Here is a 25,088-nt window from a genome sequence, read left to right on the forward strand (position 1 = left end):
AAGGACTTAAACACAAAATCAAATGAAACATATATATGGGAGTTATGGCTATATCTGAAACCATTTTCACAAAAATTGGAAGTACTTGCTTCTAAACTGAATTCGATCGGATGTGCCAACATCCAGTCCATTTGAGCTGATATTAGGCATTTGGTGCACAATAAATTTAAAATCGGATAATGATATATATGGAAGCAATATCTAAATCTGAACCGATTTTAGGCTCTTATTTCTGAGCTATATCTGATATCTAGTACCAAAGATCATTGTTGGGGAATAAATATTACGCATGTGAAGTTCTTAAAACCCCAAATCGGATGAAATATATATATGGGAGTTATATATATCTAAACCGGTTTTCATAAAAGTTTGATGTACTTGAATTTGGTCCAATGTGCCAATATTCCGTCCATTTGGGCTGATATACGCCATTTAGTGCACAATAAACCTAAAATCGGATAAAGATAGATATGGAAGCTATATCCAAATATTATCCCATCTCCATAAAGTTTGACAGAGGTATTTCTGGACTATATCTGACATCTAGTTGGGGAATGAATAATACGCATGTGAGGGTTTTAAAACCCCCAAATCGTATGAAACATACATATGTGAGCTATAGCTATATCTGAACTGATTTTCACCAAATTTAATGTATTTATTTCTCGACTGAATTCCGTCGGAAATGCCAAAATTCAGGTCATTTGGACTGATATTGACGATTTGGTGCACAATTAACCCCAAATGTGAGTGAGGGACTTAAAATCTCCATGTGAGAGACTTAAAATCCCAAATCGGATAAAACACATGTATGGGAGCTATAGCTATATCTGAACCGATTCAAAATTCAGGTCATTTGGACTTATAATGCGATTTGGTTCATAATTAACCAAAAATCGGTTGAAGATATAAATGGGAGCTATATCAAAACTTGATCCGATTCCCACCAATTCCTTGGGCCAAACAAATATTGTTTTGAATATTTCATCTCAATCGGATGATGAATGCAACCTGCATTTTGTTCACCAATATACATGAACAGACGGACGGACGGACTGACATGCATAAATCGACTCAGAAAGTGGTTTATGAAGATCTTCAAAAGTGACAACCGGTCTGTCTCGCTTCCTTCTCCATGTTACAAAAAAAAGCACAAAGACATAAACCATTACCACTATGTGCTGTTGGGTATAAAAAGATCTTCAAAAGTGGTGTTTTTTATTTCAAAGATCTTGAAGAAGTCTTCTGTTGTTAGGTCGTAGAATATTACGAAGTTCTAATTTTCTAGAAGGCATTTTTTTATATAGGACATTTTTAACAGGACTTTTATAAAGAGATCGCCTTTAAGAGTGGATCGTTGAAAGGTCTGGAAAACTTTTTTGTTACAAGACTTTGAATGGGTATAATCAAGTTAGGTATTCCCAAGTAGACTTCTAGGGATAGTTGTTTTTTAAACCTATTCTATAGTTCGAGGACTTTAAGAGGTCTTCTTTAGTCAGGAGTAACTTCATGGACAAAAGATCTAAAGATGTCTTTGAAAACAAAGAAACCCTTGAAGAGATCTTCTGCTGCTAATTTATAAATTATGAAATGTCTCCAGTAGTTCAAAGACCGTTCAAAGATGGAAGACCCTCATAAGGTCTTTTATATTTCGGAGACCTTCAAAACACAATCTTCAGTGCAGCGAAGATATTTGAGTCGTCTTCTAGAGTTCTAAGATCTTCAAGAGGTGTTCTATTTTTCGAACGACTAATTGGGATCTTCCAAAGAACAATAAGAAAAGGAATCTTCCACTCCTTTAGGTGGTAGCAGAAGACTCTCTAAAGATGGTAGACTTTTAAAGGACATCTAAAAACAAAAGTAAATTTAAGTCATTCCTTGCAGAGTCAGGGTTTTTAAAACGACGAAAGTGGGACCGGAGCGTCGTTAGCCCGTTTTTCGTAGTGTTATTACATTATTATACGCAAGAGCACTGGCCTTAAGGTCTTACCCACCTGCAAATTCGAAAATCCAGAACAAAAACCTTTATATGTGTACAGGACGTACTTCGAATATGTTGGTCGCCTTAAATCTTTGTATACCCTCCACCATTTTATGGAGGGCATTTTAGCTTCGTCATTCCGTTTGTAACTCCTCGAAATATTCATAATAGACCCCACAAATATATTCTGGATCAGCGTAAAATTCTATGACGAAGTCCGTCTATAGCGAAGTCCGTCTGTCTATTGTAATCACGAACGAATTGAGGTAGAAGGCTAAAATTTTGTATACATGCATAGTTTACCAGTAAGCAGGTTAAATTCGTAAATGGGCCATGTCGCTTCACGTTTTCGTATAGTCCCATATAACGGTATTATTTACCGGAATTATTTCAAATTTCGTATTTAAAGTTCGTGATGGGTACTAAAACATATGACAAAAATGTTTGTATGCAGGTCCATGTCTTCGTATAGGCCCCATATAACGGTACCTTCCGATATTCAGTATTTTCATGAATTTGGCGACGTTATTTACCAGAATTATTTCAAATTTCGTATTTGAAGTTCATAATAGGTACTACTACCTATGGAAAAAAATGTCGTATGCAGGTTCACGTCTTCGTATATCCCCCAAATGACGGTACCTCCCGATTCTCCATATTTTCATGATTTTGCGACATTATTCACCGCAATTGTAAAAAGTTCGTATTTAAAGTTCGTAATAGGTACTACAACCTATGACAAAAAAATTCTTATGCAGGTTCACGTCTTCGTATTCATTTAAGTGGTAGTTTTCGGACATTTTTTTAAAAATTTTCAAGTTCCTTTCAAATTACGAGACAAATATATCCTCCGATTAAACTTACTTTAAAATTATTTTCTTTATACAGCCACGAGTTGCTATCCGTTCCTTTTCTATATTTACAACAAAACTGCTACATTTATATTTACAATTTACATCAACTGGTTGTAAATATATTTTACAGGTGTATATCAACCACCTTTCCCCACTCCCAGCCACCACGTTGGAACACACACACCTTTGACATATGTTCACACATGTGTGTACGGCGCTTTCAATACAGCTTTCAACACAATACTCAACATGTTGACACTGTTAACAATATTAACACCACTACCAGCAAACTAGTACCACATCAACAATAATAGCAACAGCTGTAAAAAAGTTTCCGTCGTTAAACATGTTTCACCCATTCATACCTGACTTCATGCGAAGTGAATGGGATAGGTCCTTTGAAATCTTTGACTTGTTGGTGGCGAATGTAGAAATCTTTAGATTCCCTAAAGTTGAGGGAGAGATGGGCGATTTTAAGACAATAGGAAAATCATATTTTTTTCAATAGACCACCACAAAGGAAAATAGAAAAGAAAAACTGTTTTCAATACAAAACAACAATTCACAAGAAAAAAAAAAAGTGAGGAAAAACAATGGAAACTTGGTACAACAAAAGTTTTGGTTTTGTACTCTCTTTTTATATTTCATGTGTGTTTCTTATCCTTGAGGCCATAACCAGCAACAGTAGACCGTACAATCTGCGAGGTCTTTTTTAGGACCACGTCCGTCCGTCCATCCATTCACCTTTTGCAAAAAGCGTTTTTTATTGTTATTTTATAGACATGTATGTGTCTTTATCATTTCCCCCACCTTTTTTTGGATGCGTGTGTGTGCGAGTGTGGCCTCGCTATTTGTTGTTGTCATTCATAGCCCGTTGACAAACAAAACGTTCTTAGTAGTCTCAATTGTCTGTTGTGCAAAGGTGTTTTTATTCCACGTCCTCGTCGTAGTCTACATTGTCGTTTTATGTTTGTTTGTGTTTTTTTTTTTTTCTACCTATCGTTCCTTTTTCTTCTTCTTGGGGACATTTCAACGCAAAACAATATGGGCGCTTTGCTGCCATCACACACACGCGCTTATCCGTGCGGTAACGATGTGCGAATTACAGGAAGGCATTCCAATAGAATAAAATTTAATGAAATGGAAGAAGTGCCAACTTCATATTTGTTTGCCAACCAGTCCGTCTGTCAGTCACCCAGGCAGCCAGCTAGACGTCACACGCGTCATCGCGAACACACAGATACTTGACGCATTGTGCGAATGACCGACGACGGCCAAAATGGTTTTTGGAAAAAGGATGGAGTATTAATTATTTTCATTATCTTGTTCCAATTAAACTTAGCAACTGAATGTGGTCAATGCGCGAAGAAAAGGCCATTTGGAAATTTTAGAATGTAATCAACTTAATATACCCTTAGTCATATGACTAGAGAGGGTATACAGGATTACCCATATTCGTCGGATCTATGGGCCCTTTGGGCCCATTCCAATCGACGAGCAGGCAACATTCTTTGCGTCAACTGAATCTTATACGGGAACAAATGCAAATCAATGCGAATAATCCGTTGTAAAGTGGACCGAGCCATACCCAACTGCTGAGAACGGCGTTTTTGCGATCTTGAAAATTTCAACTATTTCAGAGCGCTCGCGTGGCGTGTATTGGTTCATGGTAAAAATCTGCTTGGACTGACGCCTCAAACGCGGTATGTCATTAAGCGATGTGACATCTCTGTCAAAAGTTATGGCGTTGCCAGATGGGTCCGTCGAATATGGGCATCATTTGATATAAACAAATCGTGCCTCATTGAAATAACGATTTTAGACCCTAGGTCTCTTTCGATCAATTCTGTTTCCGGACATCTAAAGTCGATCTAGTGGTGTCCGTCCGCCTGGCTGATGCGCATATAACCAAAACGTGCCTCTTTGAAATAACGGTTTTAGACCCTAGGTCTCTTTGGACTAATTCTGTTTTCGGACATCTGAAGTCGATCTAGTGGTGTCCGTCCGTCTGGCTGATGCACACAGTAACTCTCGAAAGGAGTATCTGATTCGGCCCAAACTTGGTACATCGTAATATCATTATTAATATATGACAACTCCTTCGGGTACCTCACCTCACCAAAATATTTAACTGCACAGAAAAAGAAAGGATAAACCGATTTTGCTCCAACTTTTCAAATCCTAATAATTGCATCAGTGCTAGGTTTCGCACCTAACCTAACAACATCGGTACACCCCATCAAGTACCTCCCCCACAAAGGGTCAAAATGTTGAAGATTTATTACTCTTAGAAAATGTGATGTGAGAATCCGATTGTCTTTATATTGCACAAATAAAAAAAATATTTTTATTAACCCAAGGCGTGGCGTGAAGGTGGGATATATCGGTCCACTCCCTCGGGTACCTCCCCAACAAAGGGTCAAAAATTTGAATATCCATAAAGCTTATAAAACGAGAAATTAACATCCGATTCCATTCAGATTTGTCTCACGTCTCAATATTTCAATCAATACAAGGTCTGTTATAGGGATAGTAGAGATCGAACCATTCCCTCTGGTACCATCCCCACAAAGGGTCAACGTTTTGAATAACCAAAACGATTATAAGATCCGAAATAAGCATCCGGTTACCCTCATATTTCACACATCCCATTATTTCTACTAACACAAGATATGCTGTGAAGATGGCATATATCGGTCTACTCTTTCTGGTATCTCCTCCACAAAGAGTCAAAATTTTGAATATCCATTAAACTCATTAAACTCGAAATTAACATCCGATTCCACTCAGACTTGGCACATCTAAATATTTTCATGAATGAAGATCTGTTATAAATATTGTAGAGATTTCTTCTGATACCTTCCCCACATAGGGTTCAAGATTTTGAAAAACAAAACGCTCAAAGAAATCGAAAAAAGCATCCAACTTTCTTCGAATTTCACACATACAATCATTTTTGCTAACACAAAATCTGTCTTCACATCACTAAAAACCCATTTCAAGATCTTCTACACATAGAAGGTCAATTTAGGGTCTAATAGGTTTCTATTTATAGATGACTTTTTAAATATCTTCTTTTCCAAGAAAGCCTCTAGGTGTTCCCTTCTGTGTCCATAAAACCCCTCTTCAAGATTTTCCGTCAATAGGGGTTCTAGTTATGATATTAATCTACAAAAGATTCTTTTATTATAACATATAAGATACCTAATATAGTTTTTTTTTTATCGTTGGAAGACCTCCCGAAAATCTAGGATTTGGCGATCTGTATGACAATATCTTCGCTAAAGGTTTTCCATTTTAAGAAGATTTCAAAATCGTAATTTATGTCCTTTATATACGCCTCTTATAACTAAAAAACTTTCAATAGTTCTGTGTCCGGCTAGAAGGTCTTCTATATCTAGAACATTTTTACAAATCATTAATTCATTCAATCTGTCCGTAGAAACCCCGAATAACACACTAATTGTATAATATGCACAGTAACTCTTGGAATTTTTAAATATCTTAAATAAACCTGGCGAACCTTTAGTTTATTTTTAAATATAAAAGGCTCCAGAAGATCTCCTTATATGTAGAAGCCCTCTTGAACTGGACGCCAATATTAAGCTATCGAAGTTATTTCATTTTTTTTTAATAGTCATAAAAATCTGCATATTATGGTAGGCTTATTGAAAATCCCCCTTGGGAAAACCTCCATAAATTAACAGTAAAAGTAATGTGATATAAGTATAAATACGAGTGAGCAAGAAAAAAATGGAGCGAAAAAGTGATAAGATGTTGATAGAACACATGTCTTGAAAAAAAAAAAATAAATAAATAAATAAATAAATAAATAAACACTACTGAAGGCCACTGGAAAGTTGTGACGTTTGTTTGGAAACTCAAACTCTTTCTCTCACTCCAACTGAGATTACTTTCTCTCCTTCCAACTGAGATTACTTTCTCTCATTCCAACACAAGTCGAAAAAACTCTCAACATGTGTGGAGGAAATGAAGCTTATGTGTTAATAGTTGTCTCAGACCAAAGATAAGGGCATCTGATAAACAGAACAAATGTCCATCAAAGTCCAAAAAAAAAGTAGTTAACAAAGATAACAATTGTTGGCTCATTTTCGTTATCGCCGAGATAATCAAATGTAAAGGGTTGGGAAAATAGGAAATATTTTAATTTCAATTGGTAAATGTTTTGAAAAAAAATAAATGTTTAAAAATTAATAAATATTTTCTAACGATAGTGTAAGAGAATTTCGAGTTTCATACTCGTAGAAACCAAAAATGGCCCCCATATCAAATTTGAAAAATTTCATATCTATCCCTCTATAGTATACATTTCCAAAACCAGCTTCATGTCTCAATTCTAGATACCAACTGAGACCTCAACATCGAATTTAGATTCCAGGCCTATCCCTTCACCCAATACCCAATTTAGAACCATTTAGTACTTTTCGTAAAGATATAGGACACATTTCCAAACCACCGCCAAATATCAAACATAGATACCATCAGTAGTCTAAGTATCAAATTTTATAATTTTATCTCTATCCCTTCACCCAATACCAAAGAAAGTGTTATTCAGTACTTTTCGTACAATTATATTGCACATTTCCAATGCCACCTCCCTATCTTAGTCCCAGATACCAACTTAGAACTCTATATCAAATTTCGGGATTCCAGTTATATTGCTTCACACAATACCAAATTAAGTATGTTAGCATGGTACAATAAGGAGGTAGAACAGCTTCGTAAAACTACAGAAATACAGCCCTGAGACTATACCCGCTTCCTGTCAGAATTATTCAAAATTATAGGCAACAAGTTGTTTTCTTTACATTTAATGTTTTTGTCCATTTTTAAAATGAGTCCAGAAGCGCGAAGAATGAATGAGATACCCGAATGTTCTCCCAAAAATATGATCCTAAGTGTTCAGTCTTCCAGTTATATGGCAAATCTGGTTAATATCATTAAAGCGCGCCCGGCTTAGAATAAAAGTGTAATCAGCTGATAGCTCTACCTTACCTTTTTATTGTACCATGCATGTTAGTATATTTCATACAAATATCGTACATGTTTCTAAGACCACCAGAAACAACAGAGGCCTGAACATTAAACTCCGAGACTCCAATTTCAGGATTTCAGCTGCATTCCTTCGTCCATTATCAAATTTAGTACTATTTCGTACTTTTGTACAAATATAGGACGCATGCCCAAACCACAGCCAAATCTCAATTTTAAATACCAACAGAGACCACCTCAAGATCAAATTTTGGCATTCCAGCCCTATCTTTTAATCTAATGCGTAATTTAGTAACATTTATTAATTTTCGTACAAATATGGGGCGCATTTCTAAAATCACTCCCATATCTCAATTCCAGATACCAACAAAGACCTCAGGATCATATTTTAGGATCTCTTAACCTATAGGACGCTTTTCCAAAATTACTCTCACATCTCAATTGCAGATCAAATTTTTGGATTCCAGCTATATCTCTTAACCTAATACATAATTTAGTACCATTTAGTACTTTTTCGTACATTTATCGTACACATCTCCGATACTACCTTCAGGGACCTCAATACCCACATTTCAAATTACCATTTTCTTCTGTTCATACAATACCAAATTGTACCAAATAAAGTACTGTTTAGTACTCTTCATACACTTGTAGTACACATTTCCAAAACCACCTTTTTTATCACAAACCCGCCACCAACAGGGTACTCAAATAAAAATTGCAATATTCCAGCTTCATCTGTTCACCCTTAACCAAACTGAAATTTAGTTCCATTTCGTTCACTTAGTACACATTTCCAAAACCACCACTTTTCAACCTTGATTCTCATAGCAAATTTTAATTTTTTTAATTCTAGCCGTTCACATACTGCCAAATGGTACCATTTTAGATGTTTGAATCCACTTTAAAACTTTTCGTAACCTTAAAGTTGGAATTTCCTAAGTTCCTCTGGTTCATTTTTCCTGCACTCCAACAGTGACTCGAATTACAGCTCATTCCGTTTGTCCAATAGAAAGTACTCAATTTTTACTACATTTTAGTACTTTTAGAACCCTTTTAGTACGAATTTTCAAAAAACCAGCCTTATCACACCCCTAAGCACCAGGACTGGCCCTTGTGCAAAATGTCAAGATTCACTATTCTCTTATACACATAAATGTTGGTCCATAGCTTCCCGAGTCCCTATATCGGAGACCAGATCTTTAGCCTTAATTTCATTCAAAAAACGTAGGTAACAACATTTTCTAAAATACCCAAAACATATATTTTACAAAAGCAACAACACCAAAAATAATAGTTTATCATTCCAACATTTAGCAAAAATAAATGAAAGAGAAGATAGCAATGAATAAAAGGAAGGAACAAAGTCCAAATACTTACTGACACCCAGCGGCATAATGGCACTCTGCATGTGACTGAACAGCTGCCGATGATGATGGTGATGACCATGGCCACCCAGGGTTGTGCCGCTGAAGAACAAATGATTCTGATGCAGGGCAATCTGTTGATGCTGGTGGTGATGATGGTGATGCGAATGATGCGGGTGGTGGGGATGCGGATGAGGATGGTGGGAATGCGGATGGGGATGAGGCTGTTGGGCATGGTGGGGTAAATGGTGGGAAAGGTGTTGCTGATGCGAATGTTGCATCTGCTGTTGCTGCTGTTGATGATGGGCGGCTGTGGTCATTAATTGATTGTGAGCCGTTGCCGTTAAACGTTGCTGCTGCTGCTGTTGTTGTTGTTGTTGCTGATGGTGATGCTGTTGCATTGTAACCAATTGTTGTTGCTGCTGTTGATGTTGGACCTGCGTCTGCTGCTGGTGTTGTTGTTGCTGCTGCTGCTGCTGAGCCGTTTGATACGCATGGTGTCCCAGGCCACTTCCAGCCGTTGCTCCACCACTTGACAGCCCACTGCTCAACGGCGATGTAGTTCCCGTTGTCGATGCTGCTGTGGCCGCTGCTGCAGCATATTGCCTGGCCGTCGCTGTGGCTACAGCCGCTGCTGCCGTCGCCGTTGCTGTAGCTAAAATATGATGTGTGGTTGAGCGTTGATTTTGTACTGTATTTAAAGAGTGTATCGAGGCGTGTACCGCCGATTGATAGATAATACCATTGTTGGACATTGCTGTCATCGACTGATGATGATACATGGTGGGTCCATTCGGCTGGGCCGAAACGGTGGCCATTGCGGTGGCGGTAACGGGAGCCAATGGCATTGCGCGATAACCGGCCATTGTGTTTGTTGTTTCTTCTTATTTTTCGTTTTCGTTGTTGTAGTTGTTACGAGAAAATTTTTCGAATAACTTTTATTTATTTTTTTATTATTTTTTCTTTTTTTTTTTTTTTGACAATTCAAAAAAAAATTTATCAAAAGAAACCTATGCTTCTTTGAAAATTTGATTTTTTACAAGTTTATTTAGTTTTCATTTTGCACAGTTCTTTTTCTCATTCTTTTTGTTTTGTGGGCTAATACAGCTGACATTTATAAATGTAATTTTTCAGGTTTCTAGATTCTATAAAATATGTGTTAAACTATAATCTTAATACATTGTTTAACCTTAGCTTATAACATTAAGGGATATAATATTACAATTTAGATCAATATTTATATATTCTAACAACAATTCAATATTTTGTATGATTTTAAAATTTTCGATTTTTTTCTAGCAAATTAAAATCACCTGTCTAATTTAAAGAGATCAGGATAGTTTTTAAAATTTTTCTCAGTTTTTAGAGATTTTTGAAGACGAAGAGAGAATTCTTAATCGATTCAAAATATAAACGTTGTCCGTCTCTACTTTCCCTTTTATAACCTACAACATACTGTGGAGCAGGATATGTTCGATTTATTCTTATTGTTATAACATGAAAAGGGAGACGAGGTAGAACCATGGCTCATTTTGGTGAATAACATTCTGATTCGATTTATGCACGTGCATGTCCTGACTTTCACCAAGCTTTTCTGGGAACTTTTTTCTTACAACTCTATAGATATAAGGGCTTTCCAATGACAATTTCATAATTCCAGGGCGATAGTATTTAATATTCAAAATAAATTATTTTGAAAAATTGCATTTATTCTATAACAGAAGTAAAAGATTAATTTCGAAACAAACTAAACAGTGCTACAAAATTCAATATTTTCCAAAATTATAGCAATACCCAGTAGAAGACACGTGTATCGGTATATTTTTTAATGTTAATCCGCAAAGTGAAGAGAGATTTCCCGTTTTCACCTTATTTGAAGTTTTCGGATTAAGGCTCATCGGAATCCTCTCTTCAACCTTTTATATACACTATAGGATTAACATTCCTTGGAATCCTCTCCTTTTAGTTATATAGTATCTTCGGCAATTTTGCAGATAAAAAATGAGCAATATTTTGCTAGAAGATTTTAACCCCTTTTAGTTCTTTTTTGAAATGTGATTAAAAACTACCAGGGATCGTAACAAATCAAAATATCTACAAAATTATTTGTCATAAAATTCTCGACGTCCTCGAAGACGTCAAGAGTCTAAATCGTACCTCAACACCAGGAATCCATATATATTAAAAACACATTTTAGGGTTATAGAAGTACTGTTAGTGATTTTGTGCCAGAAAGTCTCATCAAGCATCATCTTAGAAGGATGGCTTCAAAGACAAAAATATTGTTCACCAAATTTTATTGTAAGTCACCGATGAAAAGAAATCTCTATTCCCACAAGCAAAAAAGAAGTAAGGCTGAAAATACATAAAGCGCATATTTGGCTGTCTTAATTCATCGGCTGGCTTCTTCGTAAATGAACAAAGGAGTTTTAGTTTGACCTAGTTCGAATTTGGCCCTAGGCTCCTTTGTTCATTGCCGAAGAAGCCAGCCGATGACTTGAGCCAGCCAAATAAGCGCTTTATGTATTCCCAGCTTAAGTTCCGAGTCGGGCCGAACTTTGACTACCCTCCACCATTTGGAACGAATTCGGAAATTTTCAAAAAACAACAATTTTATTTTTGTCGTTAAAAATTCTCTTAAAATCTTAAAAATAGCGAATGTAGCCGTTATAGTTGGGTCTATACGACGACGTCGACCTGCATAGGCAACTTTTGTCATAAGCCATTACAATATTTAAAAACGAAACTTGAAAAAAAAATCGGTGAATAATGTAGGTAAAATCATCAAAATTTCGAATATAGGGAGGTACAATTATATGGGGGCTATAGGAAGACTTGGACTGCACAGACAATTTTCTGTCATAGGCTGTAATATTCATTATGAACTTCAAGTACCAAATTTGAAACCTTTCCGGTGAATAATGTCGCTTAAATCATCAAAATACGGAATATCGGGAGGTGTTGTTATGTGGGGGGCTATACCAAAACGTTGACCTACATAATACATTTTCAATACCAAAAGTCCTGCAAACATACAGGATGAGATGAAAAAGCTGCAACCAATTTGAAACTGCTGTCATTTCTATGCCACTCGTCCGACAGCAGTTAAAATTATTCCAATGACAGCTCATTATATTGTTTACAAGCGTACAATAGCATTTTGGTGAGAATTTTCCAGAAAAAAGTTATTCGTGATGGAATTCAAGCGTGATAGTGTGATTTCTTTATATTTGGCTGGAAAACCACAAGTGGCTATCGTTAGAGCACTCCAGCTTTTAAATGTGAATAAATCTTCTTTGTCTCGTACCATCGCCCGTAACCGTGATACTGGTAGCGTAGTCCGACGTCAAGGAAGTGGAAGAAAAAAGCAACATCAGCAGAAATGGTTCGAAAAGTAAAGAAGCGACTTGATCGAAACCCGCGTCGCAGTGGCCGAAAAATGGCACGTGAGCTGAATATATCGCAATATTCCATTCGGCAAATATTGAAAAATTAGCTCGGGGTAAAGCCGTTGAAATTCCAAAACAACTCAAAAGAGCTCAAGTGTTGCTTCGCTTGGCCGAAAGTGGTGAACTACCAATTCGTTTATAAACAAACAAAATGATCGTGTTTACTTGACAAAGAGGGCAGCTGAAAATGTGCACCTTCGGTTGGCCACCAGAACTCAATCACCGGCCATGGTGATGGTGTGGGCCGCCATAACAGCCGATGGTCGCTCTCCGCTCGTATTAATCGACCGTGGCATCAGAATAAATGCCGAATATTATCGCGAAAATATTCTGGAGAAAGTACTAAAGTCTTGGGCACGCAAACACTTTGGCCGCAGACCTTAGACATTCCAACAGGTCTCAGCAACATCGCAATCAGCACACGCCACCCAAGAATGGTTACAAGATGAGGTTCCTCGCTTCATTTCCAGCGTACAATGGCCACCAAAATATCCGGACTCCAATCAAGCAAGCAAGGTTGGCACTAAAAATACCAAAGTGTCGATCACCTCAAGCAAGCGCTTCGCCGGGAATGGGCCAAAATACAGCAGAGCAACATTTGGGCAGCCTGTGATAGTTTCATTACCCGTTTGAAGGCCATAATTCGTGCCAAGGGTGACCAATTCGAACAAATCTAAACTTATTCTAAAATTTGATGCTATTTCCACCATTTTTTGGTTTCATTCAATAAAATTAAAAAAAAAAAAAATGATAAAGGAAGCGAGATAGATCCATATTTACTTTTGAGGATCTTCATAGAATAACTTTCTGACACGATTCATGCATGTCGGCCCATCTGTCCATGTATTTTTGTGAACAAAATGCAGGTTGAATTCATTATCCGAATGAGATGAAATTTTCCAAACAATATTTGTTTGGCCCAAGGACGAATCCTATTGAAATTAGTGAGAATTGTTTCATATTCAGATATAGCTCCCATATATGTATCTTTATCCAATAGCAGGTTTATTGCGCAGCAAATGGCAAATATCAGTCCAAATGAACTGAATCTTGGCAATTCCAGCTGAATTCATCCTAGAAACAAGTACTTTAAATTTAGTAAAAATCGGTTCAGATATAGCTATAGCTCCCGTATATATATTTTTGATCCGATTTGGGGTTTCAAGTCCCTCACACGCGCAGTATGCACTCCACCACAATGATCTTTGGTACGAGATAGCAGATACAGCTCAGAAATAAGTGTTTAATTTTAATTTTGTCAAAATCGGTTCAGATTTGAATATAGCTTCCATACATATTTTTATCCGATTTTGGCACTTCTGACGGAATTCAGCCCAGAAGCAAGTACTTTTAATATTGATGAAAATTGGTTTAGATATGCCTATAGCTCCCATGCACTCCACAACATTGATATTTGATATCGCACATCAGATACAGCTCGAATATACCTTCGATATACATCTTCATCCAATTTTACGATGTCCCTCTGCCTGTCTGATAGTCTGTTGAAATCCCGATACCTCCCATATTATGTGGCAAAACAATTTGTGTTGTGTCTAGGATGATTGGTACAGAAAATAAGATATATCAGTCCACGTTTTGGTATATCCGCCATATAACGGTAACTCTCGATATTCGGTTCACATTCACATTTACCAATGAAACTGTTTCAACAATATGTGTTGAGGGTATTATAAGTTTGAATGGGCCAGAATTTATGTAGCATGGATTTTCCTAGCTCGCCGAGTTGAGTCGATCTAGCTATGTATGTCCGTCCGTCCGTCTGTCCGTCTGTTCATGTTAATTGTAATCACGCTACAGGTCGTAATTATGGCCCGATCCTAACGAAATTTTGCACGAAGGTGGGGTTAGGGTCAGAATAGAAGCCTATTTCTTTTAGAGATGATCGCCAAATGTTTAGGGGTTGAAATGGACCAAAAACTGAAAAAATGTTCGATTTTGCAGTAGATATGCAGGTCGCAATTATAGACCAATCGACGCGGAATTTCGCATGTAGCTAGTGTTTAGGGCGGGGAAAAAGCCTACCAATTTGGGTGGTCATCGGAAAAAAATCAAAATTTTTCATTAAACCGCGAATATTTTAAATCCCGGCGAAATCACAAAGCCATGACAAGGTTACTTCTGATCTTTACACTGATGTTAATATCCAACAAATCGGATATATAGCAAAATATGTGCGATATATATGTCTATCAAAGAGGATATGCTTGAAAGATCTCTTATATGTCGAGAACGGCTGAACTGATTTCGACAGTTCTCATTAATTCAGAATGGCCTCTTGGCAGGAAAGAAAAAACGTCTAAAAAAATCGCATAAAAATATCTCTCTAAAGATGAAAATATGGGTTTTGTAACATTTTCTCATATTTTTTCAATTTTGACATATTTTTGGCATATTTTCATTTTGAATTAAACATTTGGTAATATTTCTACAGCTAACAAAACTAAGTAGTTAGGATATCAGGATATCATATACAGATCGCATTTATGGCCCGATCCTAACGAAATTTTGCCTTGGGATAAGATGAGGGTCAGAATAGATGCCTACTCTTTTTGGAGATGATCGCCTGATGGTTTTCTTTTATTATTTGTCACAATATCTTGCGGAATTCTTTCGAGTATCTCGCCTATATAAACTGAATCGTTTATTATAGTGTTGTAGGGTATTCAACGGTCGGCCCCGCTCGACTGTAGCCTTTGCTTACTTGTTTTTAATATAAATTATTTTTATCAGAGTCATATTATGTCCTCTACAACAGTGTTATTCAGTACTAAAGGTACAAAAACCTCCGTCAAATATGTTGAAAATCGATTCAGAATTGGATATAGTTCCTAAATTGTGACTACTCTAAAGCCATCATGCGCATTCAAATAAGGTTAATAGTTGGTATGATCTCCTTCACATAAATTCCCAAGAAGACGTCAGGAGTCTAAATCATACATAAACGGTTGGGTCACAAATATTTTTAGTGTATTTCTCACAGTTTCTATACATTTAGAGAATGAATAAATTGACTTTACTTAATCACTCCTACAGTAATCCTACTCACAATGGTCCCTGGACTCCCAAAAAAAATAGGGTTAAATTCCAATTCAACTTTGGGGAATGACTTTTCCTCAAATTATTACACCGTTTTTTACATCTATGCATTGGCTATTTAAATTGTCATTGCTTCATTTTCAATTTATTTCTTTTTTTATTAGCTTCCTTATTTCAACATATTACGCATCTTTTTCGAAATAAATCATACAAAACTTTTCGTGTTTTAAAATTGACAAACACATTTTGCCATTTTCCTTTCATTCTGGAATAATTTCCAATTTTTGTTTATAAGACTACTAATTCTATATATATTTTTTTCTCAAATCTTTTTTAATTTTTTATTGTTTTTCTTGTATTATGAATTTTCATTCTTTATATTATAATAATTAATTAATTATTCTAATCCGTGTTTCACGTCACGACAACAATCACGTAAATCGACGTCTAAACTCACGCAACACGTTTTATACAACTGAAAAATGCTATTCATTAGGTTACAAATTGTCTGGGACCACAATTTGCCTGTTCTCAACTTATTTCTAAATTCCATCATCTTATCTTGAGAAAAAAATAAAAAATATTTAAAAGAAAATAAGATAGAACCCTATCTACGCTAAGGAACATCAACATAAATTATCACAATTTTTTACGTTTTTCTTTTTTCTCACACAGATAAGGCGAGATGGATAGATCAGATCTTCATCTTGGCCAAGATAACATAGAATCAACAAAGAATTGAAATGAAAACGGTGATGAAGAAACAAACAAATACAGAATCTGTTCACGCGGTTGGTCCACTGTTTACATGCGGGAGAAGAGCGAGTAGGCGAAGAATTTTATTGTTGGAAGAGGAATTATGTGGATGGATCCAAAGCTCCAAAAAACAATGTGGTTAGAATTAAATGTTTACTTAAGGCAATATTTGATTGACATGTGTAGGGCGGCACTGTGGAGCAATTTTCAGATATCCATGAGTCAAAAAAAAATAACAAAACCAACAAGTAAAAAAGCCGGGCCGAGCCGAACTTTCAATACCCGCCACCATTTTGCAGGAACTTGAAATTATTCAAAAAAAAATCCATAGAAAATACCTTTCAAATGAAACCACTCACGCAATTTTCAGTCGAAGGCTTTAAAACAATTCCGGTGAATAATGCCGAAAAAGATATCAAAATAAAATATGAGGTTGTAGTTCGGATTCCGAACTTCAAATACGAAATCTGAAACAATTCCGGTAAATAATACCGCAAAAATTATCAAAATACCGAATATCAGGCCCTACCGATATATTGGGGCTATGCGAAAACGTGGATCTACATGCGCAATTTTTTGTCATAGGCTGTATAGCCCATTACGAACTTCAAAAACGAAATTAGAAATAATTCCGGTAAACAATGTCGCTAAAATCATGAAAATACTAAATATCAGGAGGTACAGTTATATGGGGGCTATACGAAGACGTAGACCTGAATACGAAATTTTTTGCCATAGGTTGTAGTACCCATTACGAACTTTCAATATGAAATTTGAAATAATTCCGGTAAATAAAGTCGATAAAATCTTCATAATACCGACTATCAGGGATACCGTTGTATGGGTATATACGAAAGCGTGGACCGACATAGCCCATTTACGAACTTAACCTGCCTACTGGTAAACTATGCATGTATGCCTTAGCCTTATATCTTAATTCGTTCATTGAACACACGCTAGAGACAAAACGTCTGCAGGCAGGTCAAGTTCGAAGATGGGCTATATTCGTTCACGATATTGAATAGCCCACATATACCTCCCGGTATTTTGTTGATTGTTGCCAAATTTTTCAATGAAATTGTCTGAAAATCCACACAAGGAGTTCCTATTGATTGTTTTACCTCCTGGAAAAGTATTGTCTACATAGGTCTAAAATATCAGAAGTTTTTCTAAGTACTTTACCGCATGGAAGAGAAATGTCTACCTAGGTCTACGAATCGTATAGCCCACATACAACGGTACCCCTCGATATTCGATATTTTGACGATTTTATGGACATTATTGTATGAGAACTACATCCTGTAATAGATAATTGTCTATGCAGGTCCAGGTCTTAGGCCCCATATATTGGTAGCTCCCTCCCTATATGCGGTATTTGGAGGATTTTAGTTAAATTCACCGGATTTTTTTCAAGTTTCGTGTTTGAATATAGTAATAGTTTATGACAAAAAATTGCCTATACAGTTCCAGGTCTTCGTATAGACCCCAATATAACGGCTATATTCGGTAATTTTTTTTTTTTTTTTTTGAAAATTTCTAAATTCTTTCCCAATGGTGGAGGGTATTCAAAGTTTTCACATATCTTTCTTGGACACCATTCTGTATATAATAATCCTTTCAAGAAGCGGAGTGGACCAATGCATTTCGAGATTACAACCTATTTTATCTCACTCCTGGGGGTCTCGTATTTCTAAAAAAAAATATTCGAATTAATGTCAACTCAAATATGACAATCTTTGTTGTAAATGTTATTCTCAAAAAAGTGCTGAGCCATTATGTCTTCATTACATGATGACTATACAAAAAACAAGCGTTCAAATTAACTGATTCTGAGTAAGAAGTGACTTTTTATATCCCATTGCAAACATGTGATTAAATTTTTTTCAAATATCATTAAGAAGTTAAATAACAAATAAAAAAATGTACATGGAAACGCCACCCTCTTTAAAAAATGCTACTGATAAATTAAGATGGCGTTAAGATAAACCTTAAATCCCACTTACAATTGCTACCAACAAAAAAATGTTTGTTAACATATTTATGTAATAACTTTGTTTATTCTTGTAAATCTAGGGCAATCTATCCAATTGTGATGTTCTGTGATTTTGTTTGAGGATGTTTGTTAACATTTTAGAACAACAAACAAAATTAAAACCCTTTGTTTGTTTTTTTTTTTTTTTTTTTTTTTTTTTGGTACTTAATTTCAAATCACATTTGATGCCTTTGTTAGCATAGCGCATGTTTGTGTGTGCGTAATTTTGAAATATGAAAAAAGTTTGATGTTAGACATTCCCTAGAATCTGCGGCGAGATATTTATCGTAAGCTGATTTTTTATCCATTAGCCACCAATTAACATAACAGATTTATTAGCACGATAATGATGGCATTACATAGCAAAAAACTGGTCTTGGTAGTAGAGGGGCGGAATAGTACCCTTTTATACTAGTAAGACATGTGCCAGAATCTATTCAAGAGAAACATTGAAATTAAAGAAAGGCCAATCAAATGGTGATAGTACTGAAACACACTACCAAATTTTTCTTTGACCGAATTTTTTCCGCTGTATAGTGATTAGTGGCCAATGTGGTGAATATCGGTAGTGTAGTCCATATTTTTCAACTCTAAGTGGGAGGTCCATTAGTTATAAAGTAGCGGATTTGGGCGATAATCTCCGGTCAAAAGAACAAGTGCCCGTAATTCTAACACAGTGGTTAGAATAATTTTATTAGTCAAATTGCTATACCCTCAGCGATATGGCTACAGGAGACATATATCATTTGATACGGGCAAAACATGCCTCCAAATCCGTTTCAGGGGATTTGGAGTCAATCTAACGATGTCCGCTCTTGAAGGGAGTATCCAATTGAGTAAACACTTGGTAAATCGTAATTTTATTATTAAACTTAGATCGAGTTCGGAAATAGGCAATATCGGCCCACTCCTTCTGGAACCTTCCTCACAAAAGGTCGAAATTTTAAAAAGTATAATCCGATTTTGCTTCAACTTTGGAAATCCTAATATTTGCATCAGTGCCAGATCAGGTGCGAAAATTGACAATATCGGTTCGCTCCATCAAGTACTTCCCTCCACAAAAGTTCAAAATTTTGAAAAATTATGACGCTTATAAAATGTGATGTAAGAGTCATGTAAGAGTCCGATTGCCTTCAAATTACACACATCACAATAATTTCATTAAACAAAGGACTGGTGTAAAAATGAAATATATCGGTCCACACCTTCTGGTACCTCCCCCACAAAGGGTCAACATTTTGAACATCCATGAAGCTCATAAAACGCGAAATTAACATTCGAATCCATTCAGACTTGGTAATCTCAATTTCCATCAACACAAGATCTGTTATAAATATGGTAGAGATCGGACCATTACTTCTGGTACCTTCCCCACACAGAGATTTTGAGAAACTAACAAATTTTGCTCCCACTCTAAAAAAAACATGTTGACCCTTTTCTTTTCTTTTTATAGCCTCCACCATACATTGCATGCGGGGTATATTAAGTTCACCATTCCGTTTGTAACTCATTAGACCCAATAACGTATATAAATATTCTTGATTAGCTTAAAATTCTGAGACGATTTAGCCCTGTCCGTCTGTTTTAATCACGCTAGATTCAAAACGAACAAAAAACGAAAGGTAACATTTTGCACCGATCTCTTTTTTGTCTGCTGGCAGGTCGACTTCGAAGATGGGATGTATCGGTCAACGATATCGTATAGCCCCCATATAACGGTACCCCCTATGACGGAAAATTGTCTATGCAGGTCCCCCATACAACAGTATGTATAGCCCCCATACAACAGTACCACACTTTATTCGGTATTTTGACGATATTAGCATCATTATTCACAGGAATTGTTTTAATTGCGTATTTGAACTTCGGAATCGTTACTACAGTCTATGAGATTATTTATTACTTATCGAGCACCAAGTCTTAGTATAGTCCCCATATAAAGGTTTTCATTTGAGCGGTATTTTTCGACAATAATAATGCAATTAAAGAAAAATCAAACATCTATAACAATTTGATGTTATGCACATTATGAGAGATATAAGTAATGCAAACCGTGAATCTTTGTTGGAGAGATACCAGAAGTGATAGGCCGATGTCTATCATTTTGACACCGAAACTTGTGTAAGTAAAAATATTGGGATGCATGAGATTTGAAGAGACTTTAATGCTTATATATAATTATTAAAATTTTTGAACCGTTGTGGAGGAGTTACCGAAAGGAGTTGTCCGGAATATTTCATCTTCACACGTCGTTTTATGTTGATAGAAATTGTAAGATATGTGAAATGTAAAGAGAATCTGATGCTTATTTCGCATTTTATGAAAAATAAAATTATTCAAAATTGTGATCCATGTGGGGGAGGTACCACAGGGAGTGAACTAATATATCCTACCTTCAGACCAATTTTGGTGTTAATAAAACTATCGAAGTGTGTGAAGTTTCATGACAATCGGACCTTTATTTCACATTTTATAAGAGTTATAATTATTCCAAATTTTAACCCTTTGTGGGGGAGGTACTTAATGAAGTTGTCCGATATATGCTGTCTTCACACCAGATCTTGTGTTGCTAGAAATATTGGGATGTGCGAAATTTGAAGACAATCGAACTCTTTTTTCAAATTTTATAAGATTTATAATTATTTCGAACTTTAACCCTATGTGGGGGAGGTACTAGAAGGAGTGGTCCGACATATTTCTAGCGTTGCTAGAAATATTCGGATCTGCAAAATTTGAAGGCAATCGGACACTTTTTTCGCATTTTATAAGATATGTAATTATTTCGAATTTTAACCCTTTGTGGTGGAGGTACTTTATGGAGTGGGCCGATATTGTCCTTTTTCGCACATGACTTAGCACTGATGCAAATATTAGGATTTGCAATGTGAAACGAAATAGGATCATTCTTTCTTCCTTTTCGACCTTTTGTAGGGGAGGTACCAGAAAGAGTGGACCGATATTGCCCCTCTCCGACAGACAGACAGACCCCTAGATCGACTCCAAATGACCTGAAACGGATTTGGTCCAGAGAGACCTGGGTTCTAAAACCATTATTTCGAGTAGGCACGTTTTGGCCATATTAAATAATATATACCCTCTCTATCCATATGGCTGAAGCTATAATTAACAATGAATATTCAGTTGATAAAGCCATCAAAGCCTATCGGGAGTTCTTCAACGTCCTGTCATGAGAGTATCTCCAATATTTTTCACTATCGAAATACTATCAAATTCCTAATTAATGAGATTTGGAGAGTTTAAATCAAACCGGGGACATCTTCCTCCAATATGATAATCTTGATTTTTTTTAAATAATAAAATAAGAAAATTTTTTGGTACCTAAATTTTTAACAAATTAAGATCAATTTTAAGCCGACTAAAAAAAATTAAATTGTCTTAATTATTTTTCTATGAAAAAGTGAAAGTGAAACTTTTGTAAAGAATTGTCAAATGAAAAATGCTTAAAGAAATATTTTTCATTTCATATTTTCATAGAACAAGAATCCGGCCCCAGGACATGCTCCAATAAATTCTAGATAGGTTCCAATATATTCTAACAATTTGCTTAACAAATAATTTGAACACAATTTTTTTTTAAATACTTATTACATAGATATACACATACTACTTAGAAATATTTAAAATTGTTCTGTAATGGTATGTTCTACCCATGGTACAATAAGGAGGTAGAACGGCTTCGTAAAACTACAGAAATACAGACCTGAGGCTATGCCCGCTTCCTGTCAAACTCATTCAAAACAAGTAAGCAAAGGCTACAGTCGAGCGGGGCCGACCGTTGAATACCCTACAACACTATAATAAACGATACAGTTTATATAGGCGAGATACTCGAAAGAATTCCACAAGATATTGTGACAAATAATAGAAGAAAAGCATCAGGTTTCGGTCTCTAATTTTCGAATAATAGCAACTTTAACTAATTTGCTCATTTCAAATTTATTGGAAGATGTTGCACGTAAATGGTCTTCCTAGATCTGGAACAAATATTTCCCAAAGACCTATAATCTCTCAGAAGTGGCAAAAGATTAACATTTATTATTGGTTTTTGACTGAAACGCATCTATATGAGATACAGACATTTGACTATATTCGTTAACGAAATTGTCAGAAGTGCGTCTTTCCTGTATTTGTGAATTCTCGAAAAAGTCTCTGGAATGGACCTTTTCGTATTTTGTCTACAAAAGTTGGCAAACTATTTCACACATTGAATATTTTTGGATGGCCATCCAAAACTGCTTGGCTTTTGCAATGTCCGGTAACCCCCTTTCAAATGTGCGTGATGATCAAGCGATAATTACGACCTGCCGACAATTTTGCAGTTTTTTGGTCCATTTCAACCCCTAAATATATGGCGATCATCTCCAAAAAGAGTAGGCTTCTATTCTGGCCCTCATCTTATCCCCATGCAAAATTTCGTAAGGATCGGGCCATAAATGCGATCTGTATATGATATTCTGATGTCATAACTACTTAGTTTTGTTAGCTGTAGAAATATTACCAAATGTTTAATTCAAAATGAAAATATGCCAAAAATGTGACAAAATTTAAAAAAATATGAGAAAATTTTACAAAATCAATATTTTCATCTTTAGAGTGATATTTTTATGCGATTTTTTTAGACGTTTTTTCTTTCCTGCCAAGAGGCCATTCTGAATTAATGAGAACTGTCGAAATCAGTTCAGCCGTTCTCGACATATAAAGGATCTTTCAAGCATATCTTCTTTGATAGACATATATATCGCACATATTTTGCTATATATCCGTTTTGTTGGATGTTAACATCAATGTAAAGATCAGGAGTAACCTTGTCATGGCTTTGTGATTTCGCCGGGACTTAAAATATTAGCGGTTTAATGAAAAATGTTGAATTTTTTCAACACAAAATATATGGTCTATTTTACCCGCTAAATATTATCCGATGACCACCCAAATTGGTAGGCTTCTTCCCCGTCCTAAACTCTAGCTACATGCGAAATTCTGCGTCGATTGGTCTATAATTGCGACCTGTATAGCTACTGCAAAATCGGACATTTTTTCAGTATTTGGTCCATTTCACCCCTAAACGTTTGGCGATCATCTCAAAAAGAAATAGGGTTCTATTCTGGCCCAACCCCGACCTCCATTCCAAATTTCGTGAAGATCGGGCCATAATTGCGACCTGTAGAGTGATTACAAATTAACATGGACAGACGGACAGACGGACAGACGGACGGACGGACATACATAGCTAGATCGACTCAGCTCGGCGAGCTAGGATGATCCATATATACTTTCCTATGTGGGAAACCAATATTTCGTGGTGTTACATAATTTTTGGCCCAATCAAACTTATAATACCCCCAACACATAGTGTTGTAGGGTATAATTATATACAACAATTTGTTTTAACTTTTTTTTCATATTTTTCCTCATTTTTAAAATGAGTTAAGTACCACGAAAAATAAATGAAATGCCTGGATTTTTCTCAAAAATATGATCCAAACTGTTAAATCTTTCAATACCATGGCTAAACTGGTTAATAGCTTTAACGCGCGAGTCGCAATGTAGGTGTCTCCCAATCATTGGTTTTGAAAATATTTTTTTCATTTTTCAAAACAATGTATACATACACAAAATTTACAGAAGTCGGGCACAAAAAAAATGTAATCAGTTGGTAGCTCTACCTTACCTTTTTATTGTACCATGGTTCTACCTATATTTTTAAATACATTTTATTCAATTCCATTACATTTATTTTATTATTTATTATATTAATTTATTATATTGATGAGAAAAATTACACTTTGGAAGTTATTATAGGATTTAATAAACCTAATGATATTGTTCGTGTTATAATACGCGATTAGCTGATATTTAGAGAAGTTATTTAAATACAAAATATCATTTATCTTTACCTTTCTTTTTTCCTTTTTTAAATAGTTTGTCTTCATAAAAAAAACACCTTTCTATAAAAATTAACACACATATAAAAAACACCTATGCATCGATAGACACCAATAAATTATCAAATGAATAACATTTAATGACAAAAGTAACAGTAACATTTACAAACATTTAAGACACACTTAGCTATAAATTAATAAAAATAGTAAATTTCGAAATATACATACATCATTGAAAATAGTACATTTATCTATATTTTAAACACAAACACACACACACACTGACAAATGTAAAACATTTAGTTAACACACATAAACATCTAAGAAAACACTTATAACATAAAAGGACATTCATTGGGCTTTTTGACGGGAAATAACAAGTAAATAAAAAGTCTTTTTCTAAATATTATTAGAAATTAATTTAAATAACTTTATTTGACGATTCTCCGGGTTCAGTTATTTCCTTGGATCAGGATCATCATAAAATTAAAAATCATTAAATTTCTCAGTGGGAAGAATGAATTAGTTTTTAGAATAACCCTTGACTCGTTGAGTAAAGAATCGTTGAAAGATTTTTAATATTTTCGTATTTTAAATATATTTTTTGCTATTTACTGCCATTAGCTATACAGGGTGAGATGAAAAAAACTGTAACCCATTTCAGACTGCTGTC

The 25,088-nt window shown here is 35.5% G+C and overlaps 1 protein-coding gene across 2 annotated transcripts in view; it reads right to left on the minus strand.

Moving 5' to 3' along the window:
• The window catches only part of LOC101895484 (calmodulin-binding transcription activator 1), a 180,981-nt gene that overhangs the window by 108,705 nt on the left and 47,188 nt on the right, over positions 1-25,088 (minus strand). The window contains exons 1-2 of one of the 2 annotated variants that reach the window (XM_059120577.1): positions 9,958-10,705; positions 9,229-9,870 (exon numbers count right to left, since the gene is read on the minus strand). The exons of the other annotated variant lie outside the window; for it this stretch is intronic. Coding sequence (XP_058976560.1) covers positions 9,229-9,870; positions 9,958-10,081 — 766 coding nt within the window. The 5' untranslated portion in view covers positions 10,082-10,705. Of the gene's footprint in view, positions 1-9,228; positions 9,871-9,957; positions 10,706-25,088 lie in introns of those variants that run through there. 2 annotated transcript variants of the gene reach the window in all.

Source organism: Musca domestica, unplaced genomic scaffold (genome assembly GCF_030504385.1).
Source record: "Musca domestica strain aabys unplaced genomic scaffold, Musca_domestica.polishedcontigs.V.1.1 17, whole genome shotgun sequence".
NCBI classification, from domain to species: domain Eukaryota; kingdom Metazoa; phylum Arthropoda; class Insecta; order Diptera; family Muscidae; genus Musca; species Musca domestica.